The 25,511-nt window shown below is 40.2% G+C and overlaps 2 protein-coding genes and 1 long non-coding RNA gene across 3 annotated transcripts in view; all 3 read left to right on the forward strand.

Annotated features, from left to right (window-relative positions):
• Positions 1-1,008: 1,008 nt before the first annotated feature.
• The window catches only part of LOC149773131 (uncharacterized), a 125,506-nt gene continuing 101,003 nt past the window's right edge, over positions 1,009-25,511 (forward strand). The window contains exon 1 of the long non-coding RNA XR_016417464.1: positions 1,009-1,239. This is a non-coding gene — a long non-coding RNA (uncharacterized LOC149773131). The remainder of the gene's footprint in view (positions 1,240-25,511) is intronic.
• LOC149773132 (uncharacterized) lies at positions 7,391-7,714 on the forward strand. The gene has a single exon (XM_089946775.1). It carries the CDS (start codon positions 7,391-7,393, stop codon positions 7,712-7,714), a length of 324 nt encoding a protein of 107 aa, XP_089802901.1.
• LOC149773133 (uncharacterized) lies at positions 7,866-9,677 on the forward strand. Its single transcript, XM_089946776.1, has 2 exons — positions 7,866-8,054; positions 9,294-9,677. Exons 1-2 carry the CDS (start codon positions 7,866-7,868, stop codon positions 9,675-9,677), a joined length of 573 nt encoding a protein of 190 aa, XP_089802902.1.

A 25,511-nucleotide genomic window follows, 5' to 3' on the forward strand; every position in this document is an offset into this window, starting at 1 on the left:
TTTAAATACCGTATAAGAGCTTTTGGTATTTGAGTATTTCTCTAGTGTTTGAAAAACATGTTTCAAGACCAAAAAAGTCGTTCAGTCATTTAAATTATATTTCCGATATAATAAGCATACTCGTATTCAAAATGCTTGTCATGTAGTTGGCAAGTAAACAAAATAACTCACAGTATAGGAGTGATGGTGCATGGTAAACAAACGATCTCGCAGCACATATGCTGTCCCACATGCAAGATTGAGATTGCTCATAAATTGCTTCAATTAATGCAAATTTTGAATCTCCTTTACTTAATGTTTGAAAGGTAAGTTTTCATTAGACTGTTGTCGGTTAAAGCCCCGCCACTGTGATATATTTTAACTGTAATTATCTCTTCAGTCAAAATGTTGTTTTGAGTTTCTGCTCAGGGCGAAGATATGCGAGTCAGCAGTCACGTTACCAAGTGACGTAGTTACCTAGTTCATTCTACTGGATTTATCGCTTTGACCGAAATACTGATCGGGCCACGCGCAACGTATAGGCCCATTTTTCCCCGTGTTTTGTAAATATAAAGGTTGCGTTATTGTAAACATGCCTTGATCCAGGGGTGACCTAATTTTTGATATAAACAGGTACTTTAACAATAACTCGGTCGAAGCTCATTCAAAGGTAAATTTTACACAGGGTTGGAGGAAAAAATACATTTTTTTTCCAGGTAAAGAGAATTTAATGTAGTGCCATTACAGGTGAGAGACAAAGCAAACGAAATCACCTTGCATTTTAAATATTTAGGTAACATATGGAACTAAATGAATAGTTGTTTGTAAATATGTGTTGTTTGAATACTTCCCAAGAATCTTCATTTAAAGATAATAGCGAATAAACGAATAAATAGAAACTTTACTGATAATTGGTTTGTGTGTAAATCTTCTGATGTGCACATTGAAACTTTAAAGGAAAGGCAGCAGTAAGAATGAAGGACTTAATGTATGTATCAGAATTTGTTGTAATTCATGTAAAACGTTTCAATATGCGACATCTATAAATTTGAACGCTTTACGATAATACTTGTGAATCGTTTTGTGCTGTGTAATCTGAATGAAGTTTAAACCGTCAGTGCCTTCTGTATCATTCAAGGTCAATACACAAAAAGCATGGGTATGACAGGAGTTTTTTTTGGGATATGATTAACGGCAGAATTCCATCCCATTTTTTCACACAAGTAGACGGGAGTAAGAAGAAAAAAAAACAGCAAAAAGGTAGGAACATTCTCATTTGTTTCATCAGTACGGACGACGAGTTCAGCCATAATAAATAATTCCATGATTGGGGTGGGGTGTGGGTTGGCAAATACAATACTGATAAATGTATATTCATTGTTTCCGTATGCAAGTATTCATTCCAATGATAAAGTGTACAAAATGGTGTACATAAGACCGACGATGGTACATAATTCAGTTCAAGACGAAACACATATGGAAAAAAATGAAACAAATATTTTATTCTTACGCGATTGGCCCGCTTGATTCGTGTGCTTTTGTGATGTCAGCAGCATTCAAAAAACGTGAAAGCCGTATTTGCGTACATTTAAAAAAAAAATCAACATTCATTGAGCTGTAATGTTTAGTACATCGATTGTGGTGGGCTAGTAGGTGGTCAACCATAACGATGTGCGTCATAGACGTGGGTCAGCGGTTTAGGTATGAATGGTGCAGAGTAGGGGCAGTCATAGACTCAAACAAGTCTTATTGACAAAGTTAATGACTAAATCCAAGTGTCAAGTTGAGTGCATCTTGATGGAATTCATCTTTGAGAGAGAGAGAGAGTTTGGCCCATTGAATGAAAAAAAAAAACAAAAAACCCATAATCTCTTCAATATCTCCAAATTTTAAGTGACTGGATCTTCAGCCAATGCTAGTGTAAATTTAGTCCTATTCATGTTAGGGACGTATAATTTGCTATGCGCACACATTCATTATCGATATATATATATATATATATATATATATATATATATATATATATATATATATATATATATATATATATATATATATATAAAATCAGAGTGTTAATGTATTAAATCATCGATTTTTTCTTTGATGTCAGCTACGAACATTACATGACAGCTACATTCGGATTGGTCAAATCGTTCATATGTTGTCTTTATAAAACGTGAGTTCTTTAAAGTGTTATGCAGTTTCACCGCCGCGTGTGCAAGCGACGTATTGAATCATCATACATCCGTTTGTATGCGATGGCGACGGCGCATAGGATGTTTTCTGTTATAGTTGCAGTTTTCGTTTCAAATGACATGTGGCTCGAGCTTATTTTTCCCGCGTTGCGCTTTAAATTTTAATCGATCGGTTGTGTTTGGTGAGCAACTGTAACTATCTACTCTGGTGTGGGTCATCGAGGTGGTCATTACGTTTACATTACAGTGGGAGCTGTCACAGATCCAAACAAGTCATGAATGCAAATATCAAGTAAAGTGCATTAGAGATAAAACATATCGTGTGTGTGTGTGTGAGAGAGAGAGAGAGAGAGAGGGAGAGGGAGAGAGAGAGAGTTGGGCTCATTGCAAAAATAATTAATTTGTTTCAATATCTCCAAAATTCCAAGTGAAAGGACATTCAGGCAATGATAGTATAAATAATAAACCCCCAGTTACTTTCGCTGTGTGATCAACATCCGCTCCGGTGGCCTAAATGGTTAAAGCGTCCGCCTCGGATGCGAGAAGTAGTGGGCTCGAACCCCGGCTGGGTCATAGCAAAGACTTATAAATGGCTCAAAGTTGCCTCGCTTGGCGATCAGCAATAAGATGTTATTGTTAGGACTGGTCGGTCTGTCAGGATAACGTGGCTGGTTGGGACTTAATGATACATGTATGCGGCATGATACCCCAGTGTTAGACATCACAATAAACTGCTACATTTGCAGTCATCGAAGCGATATGACTGAAAAATTGTTAAAACTACACGTGTTTCGCGATTAATCACTTGATATAAATATTATACTTAATGTCTTTGAGATCTTGGATATTGGATACGTTTTTGTTACATGTTTGAAAATGATATCTGATGTGCATCCATAGGGAGATCATGCCATTCCTTGCATATAATGAAAATCAGCGTTATGCTATACTCAGTGAATAGAGTTCGTTCTATTTATTATAAACATGTATGTACAATCTGAGTACAATTGAACCAAATGTTCGGAAAAAAATTCGTATTTATATTCTGTTTTGCCGAGGGGACCCGGATGTCCGAATGGTCTCAAGCGCTTGCCTTTACTAATCACTGCCATCTCACCTCTGTCCACGTGGGTTTGAGTCTTGGGCATAGCCTTGTGGGTGTGTGAGAAAGCTTGCTAGATGCTTCTGGTTGGTCGGTGGTACTTCCCGGATGTTTCCTTGGTTCTTCCTCCACCAGTTATGCTGTCCGCCATGAATAGCCTGTCATGTGCTGAAAAATGGCGTTAAACCCAAAACAAAAACAACCGTTTTGCTGACACATAAGTTTGGACGTTTTCTTGTAGAGGGCACTGCACTTGTGAGGTTTAACCGGAACTTCATCTTATTGCCTTCTTAGCGTGGTCAGTCTGTTGAGCTGTATCCGATCGCTGCGTGTGTGTACATGTGTATCAGAGAGAGAGAGAGAGAGTGAAAGAGAGAGAGAGAGAGAGAGAGAGAGAGAGAGAGAGAGAGAGAGCACAATCATGTACTAGTATTGATAGTGTGATTAAGTGAATCAGACCGCTCCTTGTGATAAGAGCGTCCGCCTCTGATGCGGGAGGTCGCGGGTTCGAACCCTGGCCGGGTCATACCAAAGACTTATAAAAATGGTACGAACAGCTGCCTCACTAGGTGCTCAGCATGGAGAGGTTAGTGTTAAGACTGGTCGGCCTTGTGTCAGGATAATGTGACTAGGTGGGACATGATGCTACATGTCTGTGGCATGATGCTCCAGTGTTAGACATCCCTATCAACTGGGGGCCCTGAGTGGCCGAGTGGTAAAAGGTGCTCACCGTTACGGATCACTGCTATCTCACCTCTGCGTGGGTTCGAGTCTCGGGCTCGGCCAATGTGCGTATGTGAGAAAGCTTGCAGGTAACTTCTCGTGGGTCGGTGGTTCTTTACGGGGTTTTCCAGGGTTCTTCCTTCACCATTTATACTGGCCGCCATGTGTAGCATATATTGTGCTGAAAATGGCGTTAAACCCTATAACAAACATCACGATAAACTGCCACACTGCAGACATCGTAACGATATGACTGAAAAATGGTGTAAGCTACGTTAAAATCCAAACCACACACACTTACTTGTAAGTGACAAGCTATCTGATATTTGATGAGTGGTTTTATAAACGTCACACATGATACAAAGAATGAGCAACTGCTGCATACAAATTACCCATAATTCAGATTGAGTACAACTATTAAAAATAAAGTGTCTTGTCTTGAGAGTGACGAATGGGAGACAGGATAACCGTGTCAAATGATGTGTTCTGTCCTTAATCACTCCATTGACGGGGTTTATGAAATGCGTAGAGCCTACTCACACTAATAAACAAATTAAAGAAACAAAGTATACATAACATCTTGATATTTAAACAGTCGCAGATATTTGCAAAGTTTCCATCGAGAAAAGTGAATTTGTTTGGTTTCGTTTTGTTGGTTTCACGCCATTATTCAGCACACGATAGGCTATATATAGCGGCCAGTATATTTGGTGATGGAAGAATCAGAGAAAAACAATCAGCCCATGGGAAACCCCTGGCAGGCTTTCTCACATAACCACGTGGGTCGAGCAGAGCCCACCCGAGACCCTCAATCTTTTATAGATTTTGTATTTGTAAAGTACGTGTGAGAATAACTTGATTTACAGCTTTAAAAATCTATAAATGTTTTATATACCTGTTTGTTTTAATTAATGTTCATCGAAATAAACCTGGTGTACGCACAAAGTTTAGTATATTCAAACATATAGAAGCTATCTGAGGAATGTAAAACCGTATAAAAACGTATTGACGAGCTAGCGTATGCACGGCTTCAGAAAAGTCGCCTAAGACTGAAGCATTTAGGTAATTATACTTCTTGTCAGAGATAGAAACCCAAATGACAGGTTTTAAGGTGTCACATGCCGTCTTCTATTGCTGTAATTATTCTGAAAAGTTTCAAGAAAATTGTATGAAGAGTTAGATAGAAGAAGAGGTATTTCCAACAAAGACGAAGAATTGACTGCATTTACTGATGACTTGGTTGATAACTCTACAAAAATTGACAATGTCTCTGCACAATTTCTGTCATCGTGTTGTCCAAGGACAGATCTAAACATTATTTATCCAAGAAAACAGTTAATCATTTTTCAAAAGTCTTATAATTTTTTTTAAATGTGCGATTGGAGATGAGGAAGACGTTAACTGTGATGACGTTGAATGTGATGGTAATTAACCAAAAATTTTCTTATCATTCATGATTCACACTTAATGTAATATTGATGAACTGCAGCGTAATAGAAGATGAAAACCCATTTACTCGTACAATTATTATCGTGCTAAAGGCGTAAAGTGCGATCAAAAATTTAATTTTACTTATTTTGGTATAGTTTTTCTTGGATTTAGTGTGAAATGTTTGCTCTGGCGTAAACTGATAGTTGTCTTGAACTCTTGGAGGTCATTGGGTACAGTCTGACTCGTATTTTGAGAGTGGGCCCTTTATTCTTGAGCGGTGATCTTCAACTGAATGAAAAACAAGATGGTTAACATAATTTTTTTAATTTATCGTGATATTAACTTTAAAATTATCCCTTTTTCTAACATCCTTCATCAATCCCCCAAGGAAGCCTTATACTGGATATTTGTCCCTAGAATATAAGGGCATGAAATGAGAATAATAATTCTTTTATGTACTAAGGTTTAACGGCACGTCAAGACAATAAAATGGTCATATGGTGCATTTTAAAGGTGAGGTTCTCAAAGTATACAACAAAAATGTAAACTTTCCTATACCCTATATTACTGATTCCACTGGGAGAGTCCCTTGTGTTAGGTACTATATTAGGTGCGAGAATTTCAAATTTAAATTTCTCCATCATCAGTTTGTATGCCCCAACGTTGACCGCTGACCAGCAGTGAAGAAGACAAGGAGGCCTTCTACGAAAGTCTCGATACCCTCGTAAAAGCTACCCCATCTTGCGACAAACTCGTTGTACTTCAACGCCCGAGTGGGTCACGACTACGATAGCTGGAATGGAGTATTGAGACAGCATGGAATCGGAAAAATGAACACGAATGGACTGCTTCTACTGTCGATGTGTTCAGAGAATAATCTGACTATCTCGAACACACTCTTCCGTCAGAAGAGCAAGTATAAAGCGACTTGGACGATGCATCCAAACAATGGCATCTGATCAACTATACATATCATCGTCCGTAACAGAGATTTCCGCGATGTACGGATAACAAGAGCCTTGGAGGGGAGCCGAGTGCTGGACGGACCACCGATTAGTCAGGGCCATCCTTCATCTCAGCATTGTCCCGCCACAACGCAAAAAGACACAGCTTATCCTAATCAAGCTCAACACTGCAAGGATGAACCATCCGCAGGTGCGAGAGCAATAGCAAGCTCATAATGAAAATCTACCGACTAAGAACGGACCTCTGACTGGTGACCCAACCTTAAAGTGGGACCAGCTCAAGGACATGTTGAGTGAGACTGCGAAGGTCATCCTAGGACCCAAAAGAAAAGTCCACCAAGACTAGTTTGACGAAAATAACGAAGTGATAAACATCCTCCTTCAACAAAAGCGAGAGGCCTATATGGCAGAAAGACGTTGACTCAGTCTCAAAACGTGATCGCTTCAAACACCTGTAGAGAGAACTCCGCATTATGCAAAATAGCTGGTGGGACCGCAAAGCAGATGAAGTTCAGCGTTACGCAGACACTAACAACTCGAAAGAGTTTTGTTAGGTCCCTGAAAGATATCTATGGACCGTCGAAAGCCTGCAGCACCCCGCTAATCTCATCTGACGGGACCACTCTGTTCAAGGACAAAGAGAGTATCACCGAAAGGTGGAAGAAACACTTCTCCAACCTACTGGACATGCCCTCCACCGTAGACTCTGCAGCGTTAGACACAATTGTCCCGAAGTCATCTATCTCGGACCTGGACTTGCCCCCCCCCCCCACCAAGGCACCAGACGCGGGTGGAATTCCTGTTGAATATTTCAAAGCTGCTGGCCCTAAGGTACTTGAGGCATTGCATAGCATCCTGATAAGCATTTTGGGGGAGGAGTCCATGCCACAGGAGTTCAAAGACGCAACGATTGTCACCTTATGCAAAAACAAAGGGAACAAAGCTGACTGTGGAAACTATCGCGGATATCACTCCTGTCGATTTCAGGCAAGATTATGGCGCCCGTCCTTCTCAACCGTCTGGTTGGTAATGTCTCGGAAGCCATACTGCCGGAGGCCCAATATGGCTTCAGACCAGATCGGAGCACGATCGACATGATCTTCACAGTGAGACAGATACAAGAAAAGTGCATTGAACAAAGCATGAATTTCTACGGTGTCTTCGTAGACCTCACAAAGTCCTTCGATACGGTCACAAAGTCCTTCGATACGGTCAAAAGAGATGCAATATGGGTCATCTTAGCACGACTCAGTTGCCCTAGGAAGTTCATTAAGATGATACGACTTTTCGACGACGGCATGACGAGACTCTTTCTCTAGAACGGGGATGTCTCTAAGCCATTCAACATTTCTAACGGCGTGAAGCAGGGTTGCGTTCTCGCCCCAGTATTATTCAACCTATTCTTCACATGTGTTCTGAACCATGCTACACGTGATCTCCAGAAAGGTGTGTACACAAAGTACAGACTGGATGGCTCTCTTTGACCTTCGCCAACTGAATGCCCGGTCCAAAACAATGGAGAAACTTATTCTTGAAGCACTTTTTGCGGATGATTGTGCTCTCATGGCACTCACGGAAGCAGATCTCCAGTTCATCGTTACTCACTTGAAGGAAGCCTCGAGACTCTTCGGACTCACTATCAGTCTGAACAAGACAGAGGTACTTAACCAACCTGTCCCAGGCACCATAGCTCGCCCCCCCCCCCCGATTGTGTCTATCGAAGACACCCATCTGAAAGCTGTAAAGGTACGCCCCTCATTTGCAAGTGGTGTGGGTTGATTGCCGGATTATACCTTCTTTCAAGGTGTCCGCTTTATTCGGTTCTTGTTATCTAGGAGATGCTCGCCCTCGGTGTTATTGCCTGGATCGATTAAACTTATATGTGGAATAAATAGAAATGTGAGCAGATATATAGAACAGAATGACACGAACCCCCATACGAAAAAAATAATCAAAATTTAATCAATTACATAAATACTGGAGATAATACAATACATTAGGAAAATACATTTCTTTGGTATAAATCTTTCACCGAATTTCAAAACACAAATATATTTATAAAAATAGTCGATCTGTTTTACTGATAGAATTAATCATCATACGATCGAGTGAACAATCGAAATCGTTGCCTTGTACAATTGCATAACTTGCTTAGCTCTGATTCCCTCCAATTTCACTGTAGCTGTTCTCTGTCCTTTCGCCCTTTCTTTCCTTCCTTTTTCTTTCCTCTCTCCAACCTTCCTGCTGCTTCACCTCCCTTCGGTCCTCTTTCTTTGTGTGGGTAGGTGGTTATGCAAGCATGTAGATACACAGCTAATTGACTGCGTCATTGCGTAGGTACATCTGATGATACGTCGGAAGAGCTATTTTCCCCTTGTGTTTTTTCTCGTTCCTACAGCCAAACTGTGACCGTTGAACTTTTAGTCCTCTGGTCCCTTGAACAAGTGTTTTACGAGAGAGAATATCTTTCAAACGGAGTCCGCTGTACGTTTACTCTTGCAGCAAAGCTTAGACTAATTAGATTTCCGATGTGGCGATATTTAAAACTGGGAAATTTAGTGTGGGGAAACACGCCCCTTATTTAGCGTAACCAGTCAGGATTAAATGTATTTACCGCCTTTTATAACTAGGCGCCACATCTGGGGTCCGTTTGATCTTCTACGTTGCGACTAACGCTTTATGTAAATTTTAAATTTTTGACAGTTCCACTATGAAATCGAAGTTTAACCGTGTCCCTAATAGTCCGTCTGGCTGCTATATAAACAAAAGTGTAATTAGCCTCACTGCCCTCCCTGACCAGACATTTAGAAATTCTTGCAGTATAGTGATTTAACAAGCGCCTGTCTCCATAAATCTAATTAATTGTTCTCTGGTCTCAAACTAATGTGTTCTTCATAGATCGACATACATTTTCCCCCTCACAAAAGCCTTGGAAGCACCATATCTTCCGATGGATCGCTAGACAAAGAGATAACGGCACGCATTAACAGTGCCAGTCAGTCATTAGAGCGTCTCCGCTCTCACGTGTTGAATCACAGGAATATCAAACTGTCCACCAAGATAAAGGTATATAAAGCAGTTGTGCTAACAAGCCTCCTATATGGATGTGAGACCTCGACAACATACAAGAAGAACATCAATCAATTTGAGCCCTTCCACAGAAGAGCCCTGCGCTGGATTATGGGCGTCAGATGGAAAGACAGAGTGACAAACCTAGAAGTGCTGGATAGAGCAGGCTTAACCAGTATCGAATCGATGGTAATGAGAGCCCGACTCCGGTGACGGGTCGTGTCATCAGCATGATGTAGTCTCGAATGCCATGTCAGATTTTGTATGTAGCTCTATGTAGTGGACACAGAGAAATTGGTCGTCCGAAGAAAAGATTCAAAGACTCTATCATGGACAGCCCGAGATGTTCTTCGATATCTGTGATAAACTTCGAGTCCTGCGGCAAGGATAGACCTGGCTGGCGTGCAGTAATGGGTGCAGAACCTTCGAGGATGCCCACAGAACGAAAGTCGCCGACGCTTGGGAACGCAGAAAGGCCTCAACGTCAAGAACCAACCCATGCCTCCAGTTTTCGCACAGCTCCAGGACATGCACATCTCGTATCGGACTCATCAGCCACATGAGGACCCATCAGCGAAGATCAGCGCATGGTTGACTTCATCAAGACTGATGGTCAACCAATAAGATGCAAGAATTATGAGGCGTTGGGGTTAATAGCATATCAGCTTTGTTGTTATGGTGAGTTTGGGGGTCAGATCAGGTCAATTGTTTTGGGGAGGTTTTCCAAAATTTCGAAAGGGCCCTGACTTTTCTCCAAAGGGCACCAAAAGAAACGTTATGTGTCTGTTTACTCAAAGTGTGCAAAATACCCCAAAAATGTGGGCAAGAATAAAACGATAGTCAAATTTCAAGTGACAAGTGACTGTACGTTTGTGTGTATGTGGTGTGTGTATGTACGGTGTAATTTTAGCTGGTGTGAGGGTCCGGAAACCAAGGAACCCCCTCCCAATCTGGCATTGGTTTTAGTATATGTAGTTTTAGTTTTGGCTATGTGGTTTAAATGGTGGGTGTAGTGATAATGATAGTTTTCACAAAGATGATGCCAGAGGCAAATGCTGAAGACGACAATAACGCTATCGACGAGTAAGAGGACGACAATACTTACAATAACAGTAGGTGCGCCTCGTATGAGATGAAATGCCTCTTCTTGTGTATATATATATATATATATATATATATATATATATATATATATATATATATATATATATATATATATATATATATATATATATATATATGACCGCTCCGGTGGCCTAGTGGTTAGAGCGTCCGGGAGGTCGCGGGTTCGAACCCCGGTCGAGTCATACCAAAGACTTACAAAAATGGTACTAACAGCTGCCTCGCTCGGCGCTCAGCATTAAGAGGTTAGTGGTTAGTGTTAGGACTGGTCGGCCTGGTGTCAGGATAATATGACTGGGTGGGACATCATGCTACATGTCTGCGGATTGATGCCCCAGTGCTAGACATCACTATAAACTGCTACACTGCAGAATGACTGAAAAATTGTAAAAAGCTACGTTAAAAATCTTAATCACACATATATATTTATTTACATAATTACTCTCCCACTATAAATCAAACTTTGAAAACACTAACAAGCAACACGCATCACTTGTATTACAACATCTAATCTTTCCTACCTCCCCCCCCCCATCTACGCAGTTGGCATTGAAGTCATTCATAACACCTTGATCGTCTTAAAATGTGGTAGCTATACTGATTGGCTTGGAGCCAAGCAAACATCCGATTGGAGCAAACGGCACTTAGATGACCTACTAGTAGATGCTGTAACCATTCTTTGCATCATGTTGTTTTTACATACCTATGTGCTAATGTATTTCCCTTTAAAAAGAATCTCACAATCCTTCTTTAATGGCAGCCAACATCATTCCGTTTTGTTTGACTGTATGTGAACTTGTTAATGATGTACGATTAAGACGTGTATTTTAAGGCTGTGACAGTTGCGGATCTTTTATTTATTTCGGAATAGTTGTATCCATCCACATTTCCAGTTAAACTATTTCACTTATGACGAAAAAGATAAAATTAAAATAAAAGACTCGTTCTTTTCTCTTACGAAATGTACGATCCCCATGTTACAACTGAACTCTCTCGCAGAAATAGAATATAATGGACACCATTGACCTGGTTGATATGAAGACACCATTGACCTGGTTGATATGAGGACACCATTGACCTGGTTGATATGAGGACACCATTGACCTGGTTGATATGAAGACACCATTGACCTGGTTGATATGAAGACACCTTTGACCTGGTTGATATGAAGACACCATTGACCTGGTTGATATGAAGACACCTTTGACCTGGTTGATATGAAGACACCATTGACCTGGTTGATATGAAGACACCATTGACCTGGTTGGTATGAAGAAACCTTACATCAAAACGGTAGACGGTTAGAGAACTTCGAACGGCTGTTTTACGGAGTTATGCAATTGAGATACATAAAAACAAAAGAATAATAAAAAAAAAAACACGCTACACACGATCGGAAAGATGTAAGAAAAAAAAACGAGCTCCAATCAGCAAAGTGTTAGAACAGACACGCAGTACAGTGATCGCATTTCAGAAGACTCTAAAAAAATATGTTGAATAACAATAGATTGGCCTATACGTGTATAATTCATCATCTTTGATGCAATTAGTAATCTAGCATGCAACAACAACAAGAAACAAGTGATTGGGACATGAAAATATTTAAAGATTTGGACATATATGTTGTGTATTGTTTGATTATGTAACACATCTTTATGTAGGTCACTCTCCGCTTCAGATATACATGTATGATGGTTCTATTTCCTTCACAAAAGGAAGCAGTAAATATGAGCAGATACACTGCTGTGAACTCGAACAAAATTGGAATTCGGTTATAAACGTGTTTGCATGTCACGTATGATATAGAAGACAAATGATTGGTTCGACTCACAAACTTTCAATTTCTGTTATCGTCGATACTATTACTGAACAAATTCCATGTGGAAAACAACACTTTTAATCTTAAATGCAGAAAATAATATACGATGCACTATCTGCCATTTCCTTGAAGTGAAATGTGTACAGTGACCAATCACACATGATTATTACAACATATTTGAAAATGCATCAGTTCAAAACCATTCGATCTCAAGTAATGGGTTGCTAGCATATGATTCATATAAACTGGTGGAGTAGATGGAAATCAGTTTTAAAATCGTATCATACAATTTGTATATCACGCTTGCTCATCCCAGTTAGTAAGTCGTGTATAAACTAAGGTATTATTACATGCCACGGTTTGATGTCTAAAGATTTCCTCAGGCTAGGGTTACCTAATCTCTTGCGCAAGGTTACCGTGACCAGAGAGAAGACCCGGCATCTTGAATCGGCACAGGCGTTAGATCGCGCGACTTCCCACCTATGTGTTGCATTTTAGTCCTAAGATCAGAGGAACTCGCGAGGGGGACTGGGGCGTGTTCTAAATAAGGCCCCACGTGGACAGACAGCGAGAAGACATTGCCCGCTAATTTTGACTGGATCGGGTCAAAGCGGCACCCAATTGGAATTGAGATAGAGGGTGTGATAACAATTTCGATCCGAATTATAACTTATAACTAGCATGCAAAACTTTAGTCTCGCCCAGGAAGATTGCTGAGCAATATATGGTTACCCCGAGGACGCTACTCGTAATTTGGCGGTAAAACTTCGAGAGGAGATTCTAAGGAAATACAAAGCTTCGTAAAGGTCGGTAAGTTATTTGCTCGAGTTTTGCAGAATATTACGGCATTGTAATTGTAATTATGCATAGTATGTATACTTAATTACTAGGATCGTTTAGTATGTATAATTACCTTTGTAGTGTTTAATTTACATGTGTATTTGAGAAATGAGCTTGAGTTTTATGTAGAGAATTATGTAGATTGTTAGCTTGTGTTCAGAATTAATTTTGTAATTCGCTGTTAGGTTACTTCATAGTAAACTATTCATGTCATATATTTGAATTTATACATGCTTGAATTGTGAATTTGGAAAATGGTTAAAGTGTTTAAGATTAGTTAATATGGATGTACTGATATATCAGAGCATGGATATTTGGATATTTGTTTACTTTGTGCGAGTTTTAATGTGAAGAAATGCGTCTCATTGCTGTGATCTTGTTTAGTATAATGGAATTAGGAATATGTACTGATGTGACGCAATTTATTGATGTATGTATGAGAAATAATTGATACTGTGCTTTTATTACGACGTTGTTTTACCATACAAGAACGTATGAGTATTTCGATGTGAATGAACGCATGACCGAAGAAATTTAATAGCCGTTATCTGATGATAGGCTGGGTGTAGTGTGAGATGAGAGGGCTAAGGAAAATATTGCACCGTCCTTGTGTTTTCACAGGAAGCTTTTTTTGTTGGACAGAACTTCCGATTCAGTTAAGTCCCGAGTCTCTAAGAAGGGAGACGAAAGTAAGACTAGCAGAGCAGTCGGAGCCGACAAGTTTAGTCGGTGGAGAGAGTCGAGGAGGAGGAGGAGGAGGAAAAGGAGTCGAGGAGGAGAAAGTGGAGAAGGAGAAAGAAGTAGAGGAGGAGAAGGAATTTGGAGAAAGTAGGGAGGAAGAGGAGACTGAATGGGAGGAATATGAGAGAAGAATACACAGATGAGTAGAATACAAAGACAGGTGGAAAGCTATCTCACACTACTAATCAAGTGATGCAGTAGGCTACCACAGTGTCGAGCGGAAGGAGAGTACTTGGGAAATTTTAATAATTTGACTATTGAATTGTCATTAAATTGTTTTTCGATGAATTTCACTTTTTTTATATATCCAATCATTTAACCGTCGACTTTGCTGACTGGGGGCTTGGAGCTTCACATCTATCTTTCACTAATTTGACTTCAACCGAAATTGACCCTGGGTGGGACTTCTATAATAATTTAAATAAAATACTGGAAGCACCCCACCCCAACAATAACACACATACCACTGTGGCGGGATAGCAACCCATCACACCACAGTGTAACAAAGAAAGCACCTGTTGGTTAATCTTGTGGTGTACTGAATAGTTGTTTCATTAAAATCACCCTATACCTAATTAATACTAAATAGTGTTTTGCTAAACCACTTAGTCATTGAGTGTAGAAGTTTCCAATGTCTAAAAGCCAATCAGATCACGATAAGGATCAAATTTTGTCGATGGTAGATACATTTAGGATGTAAGGAAGATTTCTTTCTCTCTTTGGATTATAGTCGTATATCGCCTGTTGGCCGCACAACTCCTTAGTGTGCACGTGTTTGCGTGCTATTTAATTTGTGCGCTATGGGGCCATCCATTTAGTAAGTACGCATGGTGGGTGGGGGGGAGGTTGTTGTTGTTGTTGTTGTAGGGTTTAACGCCATTTTTCAACACAAGATAGGCTATACATGGCGGCCAGTATTAATGGTGGAGGAAGAACCCAGGAAATCCCCGGAAAGAACCACCGACCCTCGAGAAGCTACTGGCAAGCTTTCTCACATACCCACATTGGCCGAATCCGAGACTCGAACCTACGCAGTCAGAGATGAGATGGCAGTGATCCGTAACGGAGAGCGCTTTAGACCACTCGGCCACTCGGGGCCCCGGGGGGGGGGGGAGGTAGGTGTGTGTGTGTGTGATTTGGATTTTTAACGTAGCTTTATACAGTTTTTCAGTCATATCGCTACGATGTCTGCAGTGTGGCAGTTTATAGTGATGTCTAGCACTGAGACATGTAGCATGATGTCCCACCGAGTCACATTATCCTGACACCAGGCTGACCAGTCAGTACCATTTTTGTAAGTCTATGGTATGACTCGGCCGGGGATGGAACCCACGACCTCCCGCATCCGAGACCGACGCTCTAACCACCAGGCCACCTGAGCGGCCTGGGGGGGGGTAGGTTTTTATATATAACCCAAATGCATACGCTTGTGTGTGTGTGTGTGGGTGGGGGTGAGTCTACTAATAATGTACGTACACATAGGAAACCTCGACAATAATTAGTCTAATATGTAACCTGTTCAACTGTCGGCGTTTGAACTTTAGCGGACACTAGACAAACCTTTCAAAGTTACGCAGCTTATTTCTTTGATGCAGCCAGATATTCAACGTCGGTAGACTATCAGTTTTATGAAACACGTTAATATCATTAATCCTTGGTCGTTTCTGCGTGGATTAAATATAGACTGTTCTATATAATTGGGGTGGGTGGATCAAGCGTACGTACGCAGTGTGGGGGGGAGGGGTAAAAAAAAGTACGCATGCATATAGGGAGGGGGAGGGGTCAAGCTTTGCCAGATTTGTATGTACGTACTAATGGATGGCCCCTTAACCGCAAATGAATGCCACCAGTACAATCCACAGAAAGCAAGAGCGCCCCGAATGTCCCCGACAGTCTGCTTCTGACCAAGACTCTAACCGTTCACACCAGCAGCCGACTTAAGTTTGTTTCAGTTCTATATCCAGTTTCCTGTTTTATTCGGACCGCTCCCAAACTTAGCGCCAAACATGTGAGAGTCACATCCGAGTTGAATATTCCTGAGTTATGACTTTTCCTACCTTGTGATAGTCATTATTTTTCGTGTACTATGCGTACTTGTGATTTCCGAGAGATTTGAAGGAAAGGGGCAATTGATTCCCTTTTATAGTGGAGCCCCGAGGTTTATCGTATACACATAAAGTCAAGTATCGTGCAAATGCGGAGTATACTTATTCACCGCCAAAAGATTTAGCGACAATTATATTGCTTTATTACCAAGACATAGACATCACTTTCAATAACACTGAGCACAATCACAACAAATATATTTTCATAAATGAGAGATAATCTTTATTCATTCCAATAGTCGAAACTGACGGTGTGAACTGAATTGAACAGCGGATAGTACATTAAACAAGAAAACATCATAGTTTATAAAGTACAGTATACAAAGAAATAAATAGCAAGATACAAAATAACACATGCATGCAGAAGAGAATCAAAACAAACGAAGCAAGCAGATCAGTTCGCAAATATCCGTAGAGATAAAGAGATATCTACATTGATAATAATATAAAGATACAATAAGATATTAAATATTTCCAATTACTGCCATACTGAGGCAAATGGCACCCAGGGTGACGATGAAGGCACAAAGGAGTTTTGGTGCCCCGGGTAACCTCCCGTCCCCCCCCCCCCCGTACGCTACTTATTCCAATTCACGTTCAAGCAATGGTCAGTCAAACACATTTACAAGATAACGGTATATAGATCGTTATTCCTCGGTTTAAAAGCCTAAAGAAAAATGCCAGTAGCTCAAACTTCTAGCATTCTGGGTATTCGTGGTTTCTAGATAGTATTTTGAATTGGCTCACACGGTCTAGCCCACTTCCCAGCTTTAATGCAGAAGTTGTGTGAAAGTACTCCATATTTACTTCTAGCATTGATATATTGAAAGGATAGTTGTCAAGTTCATGGTTTCTTCAGAAATTTGCAATATTTACGTAAAATAATGTTCGACTACTGTTCTGAAAAATAAGTATCTAATTGGAGATAAAAAGTTGTCAGATTGCCTTAATTAGAAGAAAAAATCAGTGAAAAAATATATGAACCGACATGAATAGATAACCAGTCCGTATGAGTGATTTGGAAGAACGCATTTAGGGATATGGGTAGGCGATGGTCATTCTAAATAGCGTGCTGAATAGTCGATATATATATATATATATATATATATATATATATATATATATATATATATATATATATATATATATATATATATATATATATATATATATATATATATGAATTACCCGTTTTTAAATAATGAGACCCAATATGTTACACCCATGGTGTAATAGTACATCCTGTTAAAGGTTATAAGGGTCCGGGTTTGCATCTTGATAAGCACGACATTCTTATTAAAAAAGAGGTCACAGTGACCTATATATCAAACTCCATTGATTGTGTTGCTATTTCTTTTTAAAATTTCTTGAAAATAAATTCTTTTTTCAATCTATTTTTTTCAATCTATTTTAAATTGTTGATTTAAATCTTTTGGTGTTTTTAATTACATTTAGATTACGCGATCGTATTTAAAAAACGTCTTGATAAAAATTTATTTGTATTCAAATAATTTTACACTGGTACGCTGATGCTAATAAAAAGAGGAAGATAATTTATATTTTGTCCGGGGCCCCGAGTGGCCGAGTGGTCTAAAGCGCTATCCGTCACGGATCACTGCCATCTCACCTCTGTCTGCGTGGGTTCGAGTCCAAGGCTCGGCAAATGTGGATATGTGAGAAAGCTTGCCGGTAGCTTCTCGTGGGTCGGTGGTTCTATCCGGGGTTTTCCCGGTTCTTCCTCCACCATTAATACTGGCCGCCATGTATAGCCTATCTTGTGCTGAAAAATGGCGTTAAACCCTATAACAACAACAAATATATTTTGTCCCATTATGATGCGTATTGTTTACATAGGATTCCACTATGTATCATCATGTACATATTAATGTGAAATTCCTCCTTTCCTTTCACAACTATCATACCAACTCAGTTCTTTCAAGTTTTGTTCGATCTGTGTTTTTGTTAAGATGATTCTCGTAGTGCATTCTTGGCAGAAACAAGTAAATTTTGAATTAACGTCGCTTTCGCCCATTCGGTCATGTGCGACAGATAATAATGTACACACGGCGCACTATTTAATTAATCATGTCCGAACGAGGCCAAGTTCGAAAAGGACACTCCGGAGGCACAAAGTGGCGACGGATAAGAGTTTGACACGTCGTTGACCTACTCTTTAATCGCAATCTGTTAGTTGTCTAGGGTGGACTGTCTCTAAATCAACAATTATGGATAAGCTATATATATTATAATTGTACTAATAATTAAAGTTACGAATTTATTTATTTTCATTCAAATTTGGAATACTGTGTACATAGTAAACTTTAATATTTCCGAAAAATATAAGCCAGTCTTTGAGTAAAAGTTGCCATTCTCAATTTCGTGATTTAGTACATATTTTCTATATATTTTCATAGTTGTGTTTTAGACAGTGGCTACAAACGATCAAATTTGTAGTTGAACAAGTTGTGACAGAAAGGGGTGTTGTCAAGATCCTTTGGAAAACCCCACGCAGTCAGGCAAACTTGCCATTTATAGTTGTGCATCAGTCATTGGTCATGTCCGCTCTAGGTGGGTGGTTTGAAGGCAGTTTCACTTCCATTCTCCAGGCTTGCGGCTAGTACGAGTTTCCTCTGACCCTTGCCACCCAGTTTTTGATATTTGGACATTTATGTTGGGTTGTATGAAACTTTGAGCCGAGCTGACCAGCACAATGCAAGTGGTCCATTGACTTCCTTTCTTACTAGTAGAGGGATCATATCTGCACGATCGCGTGTATGTGTCAACCGCAGACAGTTCTCTCCCCTCTTTATCAACAGCGTCTTCGGTCTGGTGTTTCTACTCCGAAGGCTGGCTGCTAACTGAATCTGAGCTTAACCTGAATTAAAGACGTATATCGGTCAGGTACGTTTGTACGCCAAATGCGTGCGAGGCGCGTTATTCTGGGATTAGATAATGTGCGCACCACGCGCTACTTAATTACTCGTCGAATGAGTAGCAAATTCTTGATACATTACTCTATGGAAGGCATACTGCTTAACTGAAATGTCTGGAAGATAGGAAAGAAGTCGGCTGGAATCCCCAAGCGGTAGCGGAATCTTTCTGAAACGCCATGGATGTACTATCGATCAAACTGTTACACCTATGATATTCGGGTTGTTCCCTACAATAACTTGTGTATAATTAGGATTAAGTTAACCAGCCGAAAAATGTCCTACTCTGATCGTTTTTTAATATAGAATTCAGTGCGTGTAGTGTACATTAATTTTTCCACAAAAAACAAAAAAAAAAAAAACAAAACAAAAAACAATAACAGGTCGGTGCATATTTGCTAGTCAAGGTTCCGACAACCCTATCTACACCTTGGCATATCGAGCAGATATTTCAGAACTTCAGGTCTGTGTAATTCATTGGATGCCGAGTCAAACGACCGCAGCCAATCAAAATTAAGTTGTTCAAATTTAAACACTGTTCCTACGTGATCGAGACAAGGAGAGTACACACCTTAAATGGACTGATCAATAAGCAATTGTCCAGTGTCGGTCCGTGTTTGCACAAATACCTTTTACTCAAATACACCTGTAATGTCTTCCTTCTAGTACATTGTCATACTTTCGATGTTAAACTTACAAAGTATGCCTTTTAGGTCCATTGCAACTACCGTTTTCAGCGGATGTACAATGCAGCACGCTATTTTTAGTTGACATTATATACTAAGGGAGGCAACACATGAAATCCAATAGATGTCGCATGGACAAAGTACCAATATAGCTGTTCGATCTGACAAGGCGTAGATAGGGTTATCGGAACCTTGGTTAGCGATGATGAGGTTAGTGACACCCATTAACTTCTGTGGTCTTAACTAGGTCATCTTCGCTAGCTAAGGTTCCGATATGATAACCCTATCTACACCTTGGCGTATCGAGCAGATAAATTATGTGCTTTGGGTCTGTGAATTTCATTTTTGATGCGGCGGCAAGCCACCGCATTCAATCAAAATTAAGTTGTTCAAATTAGAATACTGTTCCTACATGATCGAAACATGGGGAGCAAACAGCTTGACTGGACTGATAAATGAGCAGTTTTCCACTGCCGGTCAGTGTTTGTATAAATACCTTTCACTGAAATACGCTGTAATTGCTTCCCTCTAGCACGTAGTCATACCTCGACGTTAAACTTACAACGTATCCCTTTTAAGTCAATTGACTCCGCCATTTTAGGCCGTCGTGCAATGCATCGCTCTTGCACGCTGTTGGTTAACTGCCATTACATACTAAGGGAGACAACTAATGAAATCCAATAGATGTCGCTAGGACAAAGCACTAAACTATATGTTTGATCTGCCAAGTTGTAGATAGGGTTATCATATCAGAACATTGGCTAGCGAAGATGAAACACGGCCATTTCGAATAATCTTTTGGAAAGACGAATGAATGGATCGTATCTACGCATTAAGAGTTGTTATCGCAATGGGGCTTCAAGCCAAAGTGAAAACCATTAGGATTTTGAAACAATTATTTAGCCCTTAAAAGGACGGAGGTTCAATCTCCGATGGCAGGAGCAAGTAGGTTTCTTTCGTAGGGCGGCTCAAACTTGCATCTTATCTGTCACTTGGAGCTGTCTGGGTCGATTAGGTCTGCAATTACTACGTTGTTCATCGAAGGCCAAACTATGACGGGCTGGAACGAAACATTCCATGATTCTCTAAGCTCGTTGAGAGTCAACTTCGCTAGGATATTTGGCACCCGCTATATTTCTCCCCAGGGTACCTATGTTCTCTGCTGACTTTCTTAAAACTGGATTTCAGAGTTATATCGAGCCGTCCCACTTGCTAGTCTCTCAGAGGGTATTAAGACCGTGTGGAGGTCTTCTATATGGAGTTTTGCTGCTTTCCGATCTTCTGTTATCTGACCCTGTTCCTTTTCCAAAATCCTGGTTGTGCAGGTACATCGCCACTGGTTGCTTGGGCGTGGCCGGTGACGATTGCTTAGGTGGTATTTTCATCAGTACCGCTCTCATCTTCGGCTGTGTTATAAGCGTTCTCTCATTTTTACTAACCAGCCGTGGCACTCCTGCTAAACGTGCTGGGTTGGATTTTCTCCTTCCGGCATCTTGTCTTCTGGTTACATCTTGGGTCTCTTTTTTCTTTCCTTCTTATATTTTTCCCTCTCATCCTCACTCCCCTGCCTTGCCAACTGTTAAGTTGAATTCACTGTTGATGGCATTGGAGATTGCTTCCTAGCTTAAAAAATTAAAGCTTGAAGTGGTGTTATTGTTGGAGGAGGCAGTATTGTTTGCCTGTGTTCACCAGAAGGGGTGTTAGGAATTGGCATAGTCTGTGTACTACGTTCCCGTGGTCTTCCTCCTTGGCCTGGTCTTCTTTGGAGCTGCATCTATTGTTGTTGGAATCCTCCTCCCAATTCAGAAGAAACATTGTTTCTCTAGCTTGGGCCCTTGGGCGCCACTCTTTTGCAAATAATAAGGTCAAAGCCTTTGATTGCATTCAGGGCCTGGGTAGGTATCATCCATCTTTAGCTCTATTCTTGTCATTTCGTTTTCTTGCGATGTTAGCTGAGGACTCCGGACTTCTTCATCATCATCATCATCATCATCATCATCATCCATTCATTCACTCATTCATTAACGTCAGATAGGGACATTCAACATTGAGCGACGAGTTAATGTTAGCAAACCAGACTACTTATGTCTCTCCGAATGGTAAGCAAGCAATTGCTGCCACTCGACATTTAAAGCATGCACGGCATGTTTTTCATTTTATCGACGGGTGAGAAAAGAGCCACCACCCTACGAAAGCCCGGCTGAACGCGATGACTCACCTCGGGCATTAAGTTGTGTGCAACGCACACTGATTTATTCATCAAGTGAGAAACAGAGCCATCACTCGACATTTGAACTAGAATAACCATTTCAGGGAACGGCAAATGAGGAAAAGTCAGGCGAGGGTAACAAGAGACAGAAATCCTCTACTGAGGCACCATAGATGTCATAACGATAATATTCCGCCCAGTTATATAGTCTGGCCTATCCCAAACACAAATTCTGTTAGCCACGCTTGTAATTGACATTACGCCAGAAGGTAGATCGCTCCGCCTACCGAACACGTGACTTGACAACCTCTTAACCTCCGACAAACATTCTGTGAAAATGGCGGGCGTGATAACATTAAAAGATATGGCAGACGATATTGGTGAGCACTATTTGCCATATGAAACAACATTGAGACAGAGACAGAAAGCGAGAGCATTTATCCATCGCTTGCACTTCTCTAAGTTACGTCGGTATGCGGAGAACTCACCCCATGGAGAACTCGCCCCCACGTATCTGGAGAAGTCGCCCCAGACCCAGAGTGGTTGGAGAAGTCGCCCCAGTTGGTTGGAGAAGTCATCCCAAAACTTGTCACCCAAATAACCTTTTTATAACAAAATTAGGTCATCTTTTACGTGATTCATATTTATATTTTTATATATACGCGATCACAAGAGATATTAACTAAATTAAAGCAATATCATAGTAATATTTATAAGGACGAAATTAAGTCTGTATATAATCTAATGAATGACGATAGAATAGTGATTAAAAAGGATGATAAGTCAACACTATTATTATTGTGAATCAAGATGATTATGTTAAAGAAGTTGAACGTAAATTAGAAATTAAATAAAAGATTTCAACATGCATTTATGAGATCGCTAAAAATAATAATTCCGTATATGAGGAATTTGACACTTTCCCTCTTAACATACGTACACCTCAGTTCTACATATTACCCAAAACTCATACAACTCCTGACCATAATTTACCTTTAAATTTTCCAGGACGACCCATTATATCAGGTTGTAATTCATATACTGAAAACCTATCAAAATGTATCGATAGTGTTTTACAACCTTTAATGAAATCACTTCCTTCATACATTAAAGATACAACTACTTTCATTAAAAAGTCGAAGTCTGTTCCACATCTATCTGATAATTTCAATCCTGGTAGATGTAACATCACTATATACCAACATTCAGCATGCAGATAGTATTGAAGCGTGCACATATTTTCTTGATAACAATCCTAATAATAGCTCACTATCTAGCGAAGATATTTGTAAAAAAATAAAAACTTATCTTGGAAAATAATTATTTTCAATTTAATAATACGAATTACATACAGATAATGGGTATTAATATGGCTTCTTCATACTCTTCCCTTTCATGAGTGAATTAGAAAAGGCTTTTATTAAAAACGAATAGTTTAACCCATCTCTTTGGTTCAGATTTTTAGATGACATATTTATGATCTGGAAGCATTCAACTGAAGAACTGAAGAAAAAAATTATTGATCGCCTAAATCATTTTCACCCGACGATTAAATTTACTTATACTGCATTTAGTACGCATGTTTCATTTTAGATGTAAATGTAATTAAAAAATATTGAGACAACACTATCTCTACAAATATTTTTAAAATGCATCTAATAATTTAAAGAGCAGAGCAAAAGGGACAGGTAACACTTATTTTTCGTTAAGTACAGAAGCGGAGTTGATCAAATGGAAAAGTTGAAAAATTGAAAATTTTATATATTTAATAAGTTAATAAGTTGAAGAAAAACAACAATAAATAAAGCCTTAACCATGTGGCGACATCTCAGAATTACTATATATGATCCCTGGGGCGACTTCTCCAGGCGAAGTGTGTCGACTTCTCCGAACCATTGCGAAATTTGTAAATATATACAATAGCCGAGTCGATATCGACAAAAGCAGCTTGTCGGAGGAAAATAGCGGACGTAAACAGTGCATGGAGGTGTGTATAATAGCGCTTGCTGATTGGTCAATCGAGCAGAATGATTGACAACTGGCGATAGGTCAATTAGAGTCCAGATGTCCAGTTTATTACAATTTTCCCAACCAAGACAGATTTTGAAGGGGAAAAAAAAACAAACATGTTAACGTAGCGTACTTTTGGTGTTCCACAAGAATTAATTAAATCCGATTCTGGGCTGGAATAGCCTTTGTCTTTATGGTGGTCTTAATCAGGTGTTCAATGATCTGTAGTAATTTTATAACGGTGGTCGAAAGGATCAAATTGGTAGGTAAAAGAGGTGTGATGAAAATGTTTTCTTTTTAAAGCCAAAATAGACACTCTGATGCGCTCTTTTCGCCTTTAAATAGGTTGTTTATTTACTCCAGCTTCCGCTGTCTGTAGAATATGTGCGTGCGGTTCGTAGGTTATTCTGTCACCATCTTTGATAGGGACCTGATCAATTAGGCCAGCTACTATACACCGACTCTGCGACGTTTGGTAGCCGATGGCTGGTCTTTGTAGTTGATGTTCTGTAAAAGCTGCCTATCAACGCTGCAAGAGGAAGCGGGCTCTCGAGGAACTTCTCCCCTTTTTCATGCTTTTTTTATCCGCTCTTTGGTAGGCATTGTGCGTCTTTCTGGAAGTGCCGTCTTTCTACCGTCGATTGATGTTTCGACGTCTTCGATGAAGGTTATCGCCGCTGCTGAACCGCTCCAATAGTCCTCAATGCCCATTTCCAGCAAATGTTCCCATGCATGTTGACTAGTTTGCTCGAATGTAAAAGGTGGCTTGTGGCTGTCTTCCGTCGTTGATTGGGGAATAGGTGTTACCAAGTGTGGGTGTTCCTTTCGCGCTGTCATCTCTTGATTGCTATCAAGCTTATGGAACGGTTTTTCCCCGGCTGCCTTCCCCTTTCTGTTTCTCTCTTGGTAGAAGCTTAGGTGGTGATAATGATGACATTGGTGGGGAAAGATTCTGCTTGTGGTATCTCCGTCAGAATGCTCGCCAACTGGGTCTGTGTATGCTGATCACTCAGGTTATGCATTCTCCCTCTCTTTTTGACCACGGGGCTTTTTTCTTTTATCTCTCTACGATTTGTTTCCTCAAAATTACGATAAGATTCATCCTCTTCTAAGCTTTCTGGCTCTAGCCTGGTGCGACCGTTATTCCTAGAGCTTTCAATGCGCACAGACCCTGACCGGTGATTATGTCCATCGCTAGTGTCATATTTCTGTTTTGCTTGTTCCTGTTCTCGCCTCAGACTCGGACTAAATTGAGTCCAAGTCGTATCAAGTTAGTTGTGCGTGGACGTAAAGGAGAGATGAGCTATTGTATTGCTTCTGTCTTCATTCTACTGTTGACCATCTCGGTATGCAGCGCGTTATCTTCGGGTATAGTCTCGTGGTTCACCTTGATCAGTCTCTGGTACCGCATGGTATTGAATACCATATCAGTGACCTTTCCATTCCTTTAGGGGATTCCGTGGGGTGTCCCATATTGCTGATCTAGCTCAAGACTGTACAGGATTGGATACTGTCAGAGATGCTGTATTTCTGCAGATTGGTGGAAACGACATATGTAGCCGAGATTGTCAGTGACTCTATTTGT

This window comes from Sinohyriopsis cumingii, unplaced genomic scaffold, assembly GCF_028554795.1.
Source record: "Sinohyriopsis cumingii isolate HCF-2022 unplaced genomic scaffold, ASM2855479v2 utg000881l, whole genome shotgun sequence".
Lineage (NCBI taxonomy): Eukaryota > Metazoa > Mollusca > Bivalvia > Unionida > Unionidae > Sinohyriopsis > Sinohyriopsis cumingii.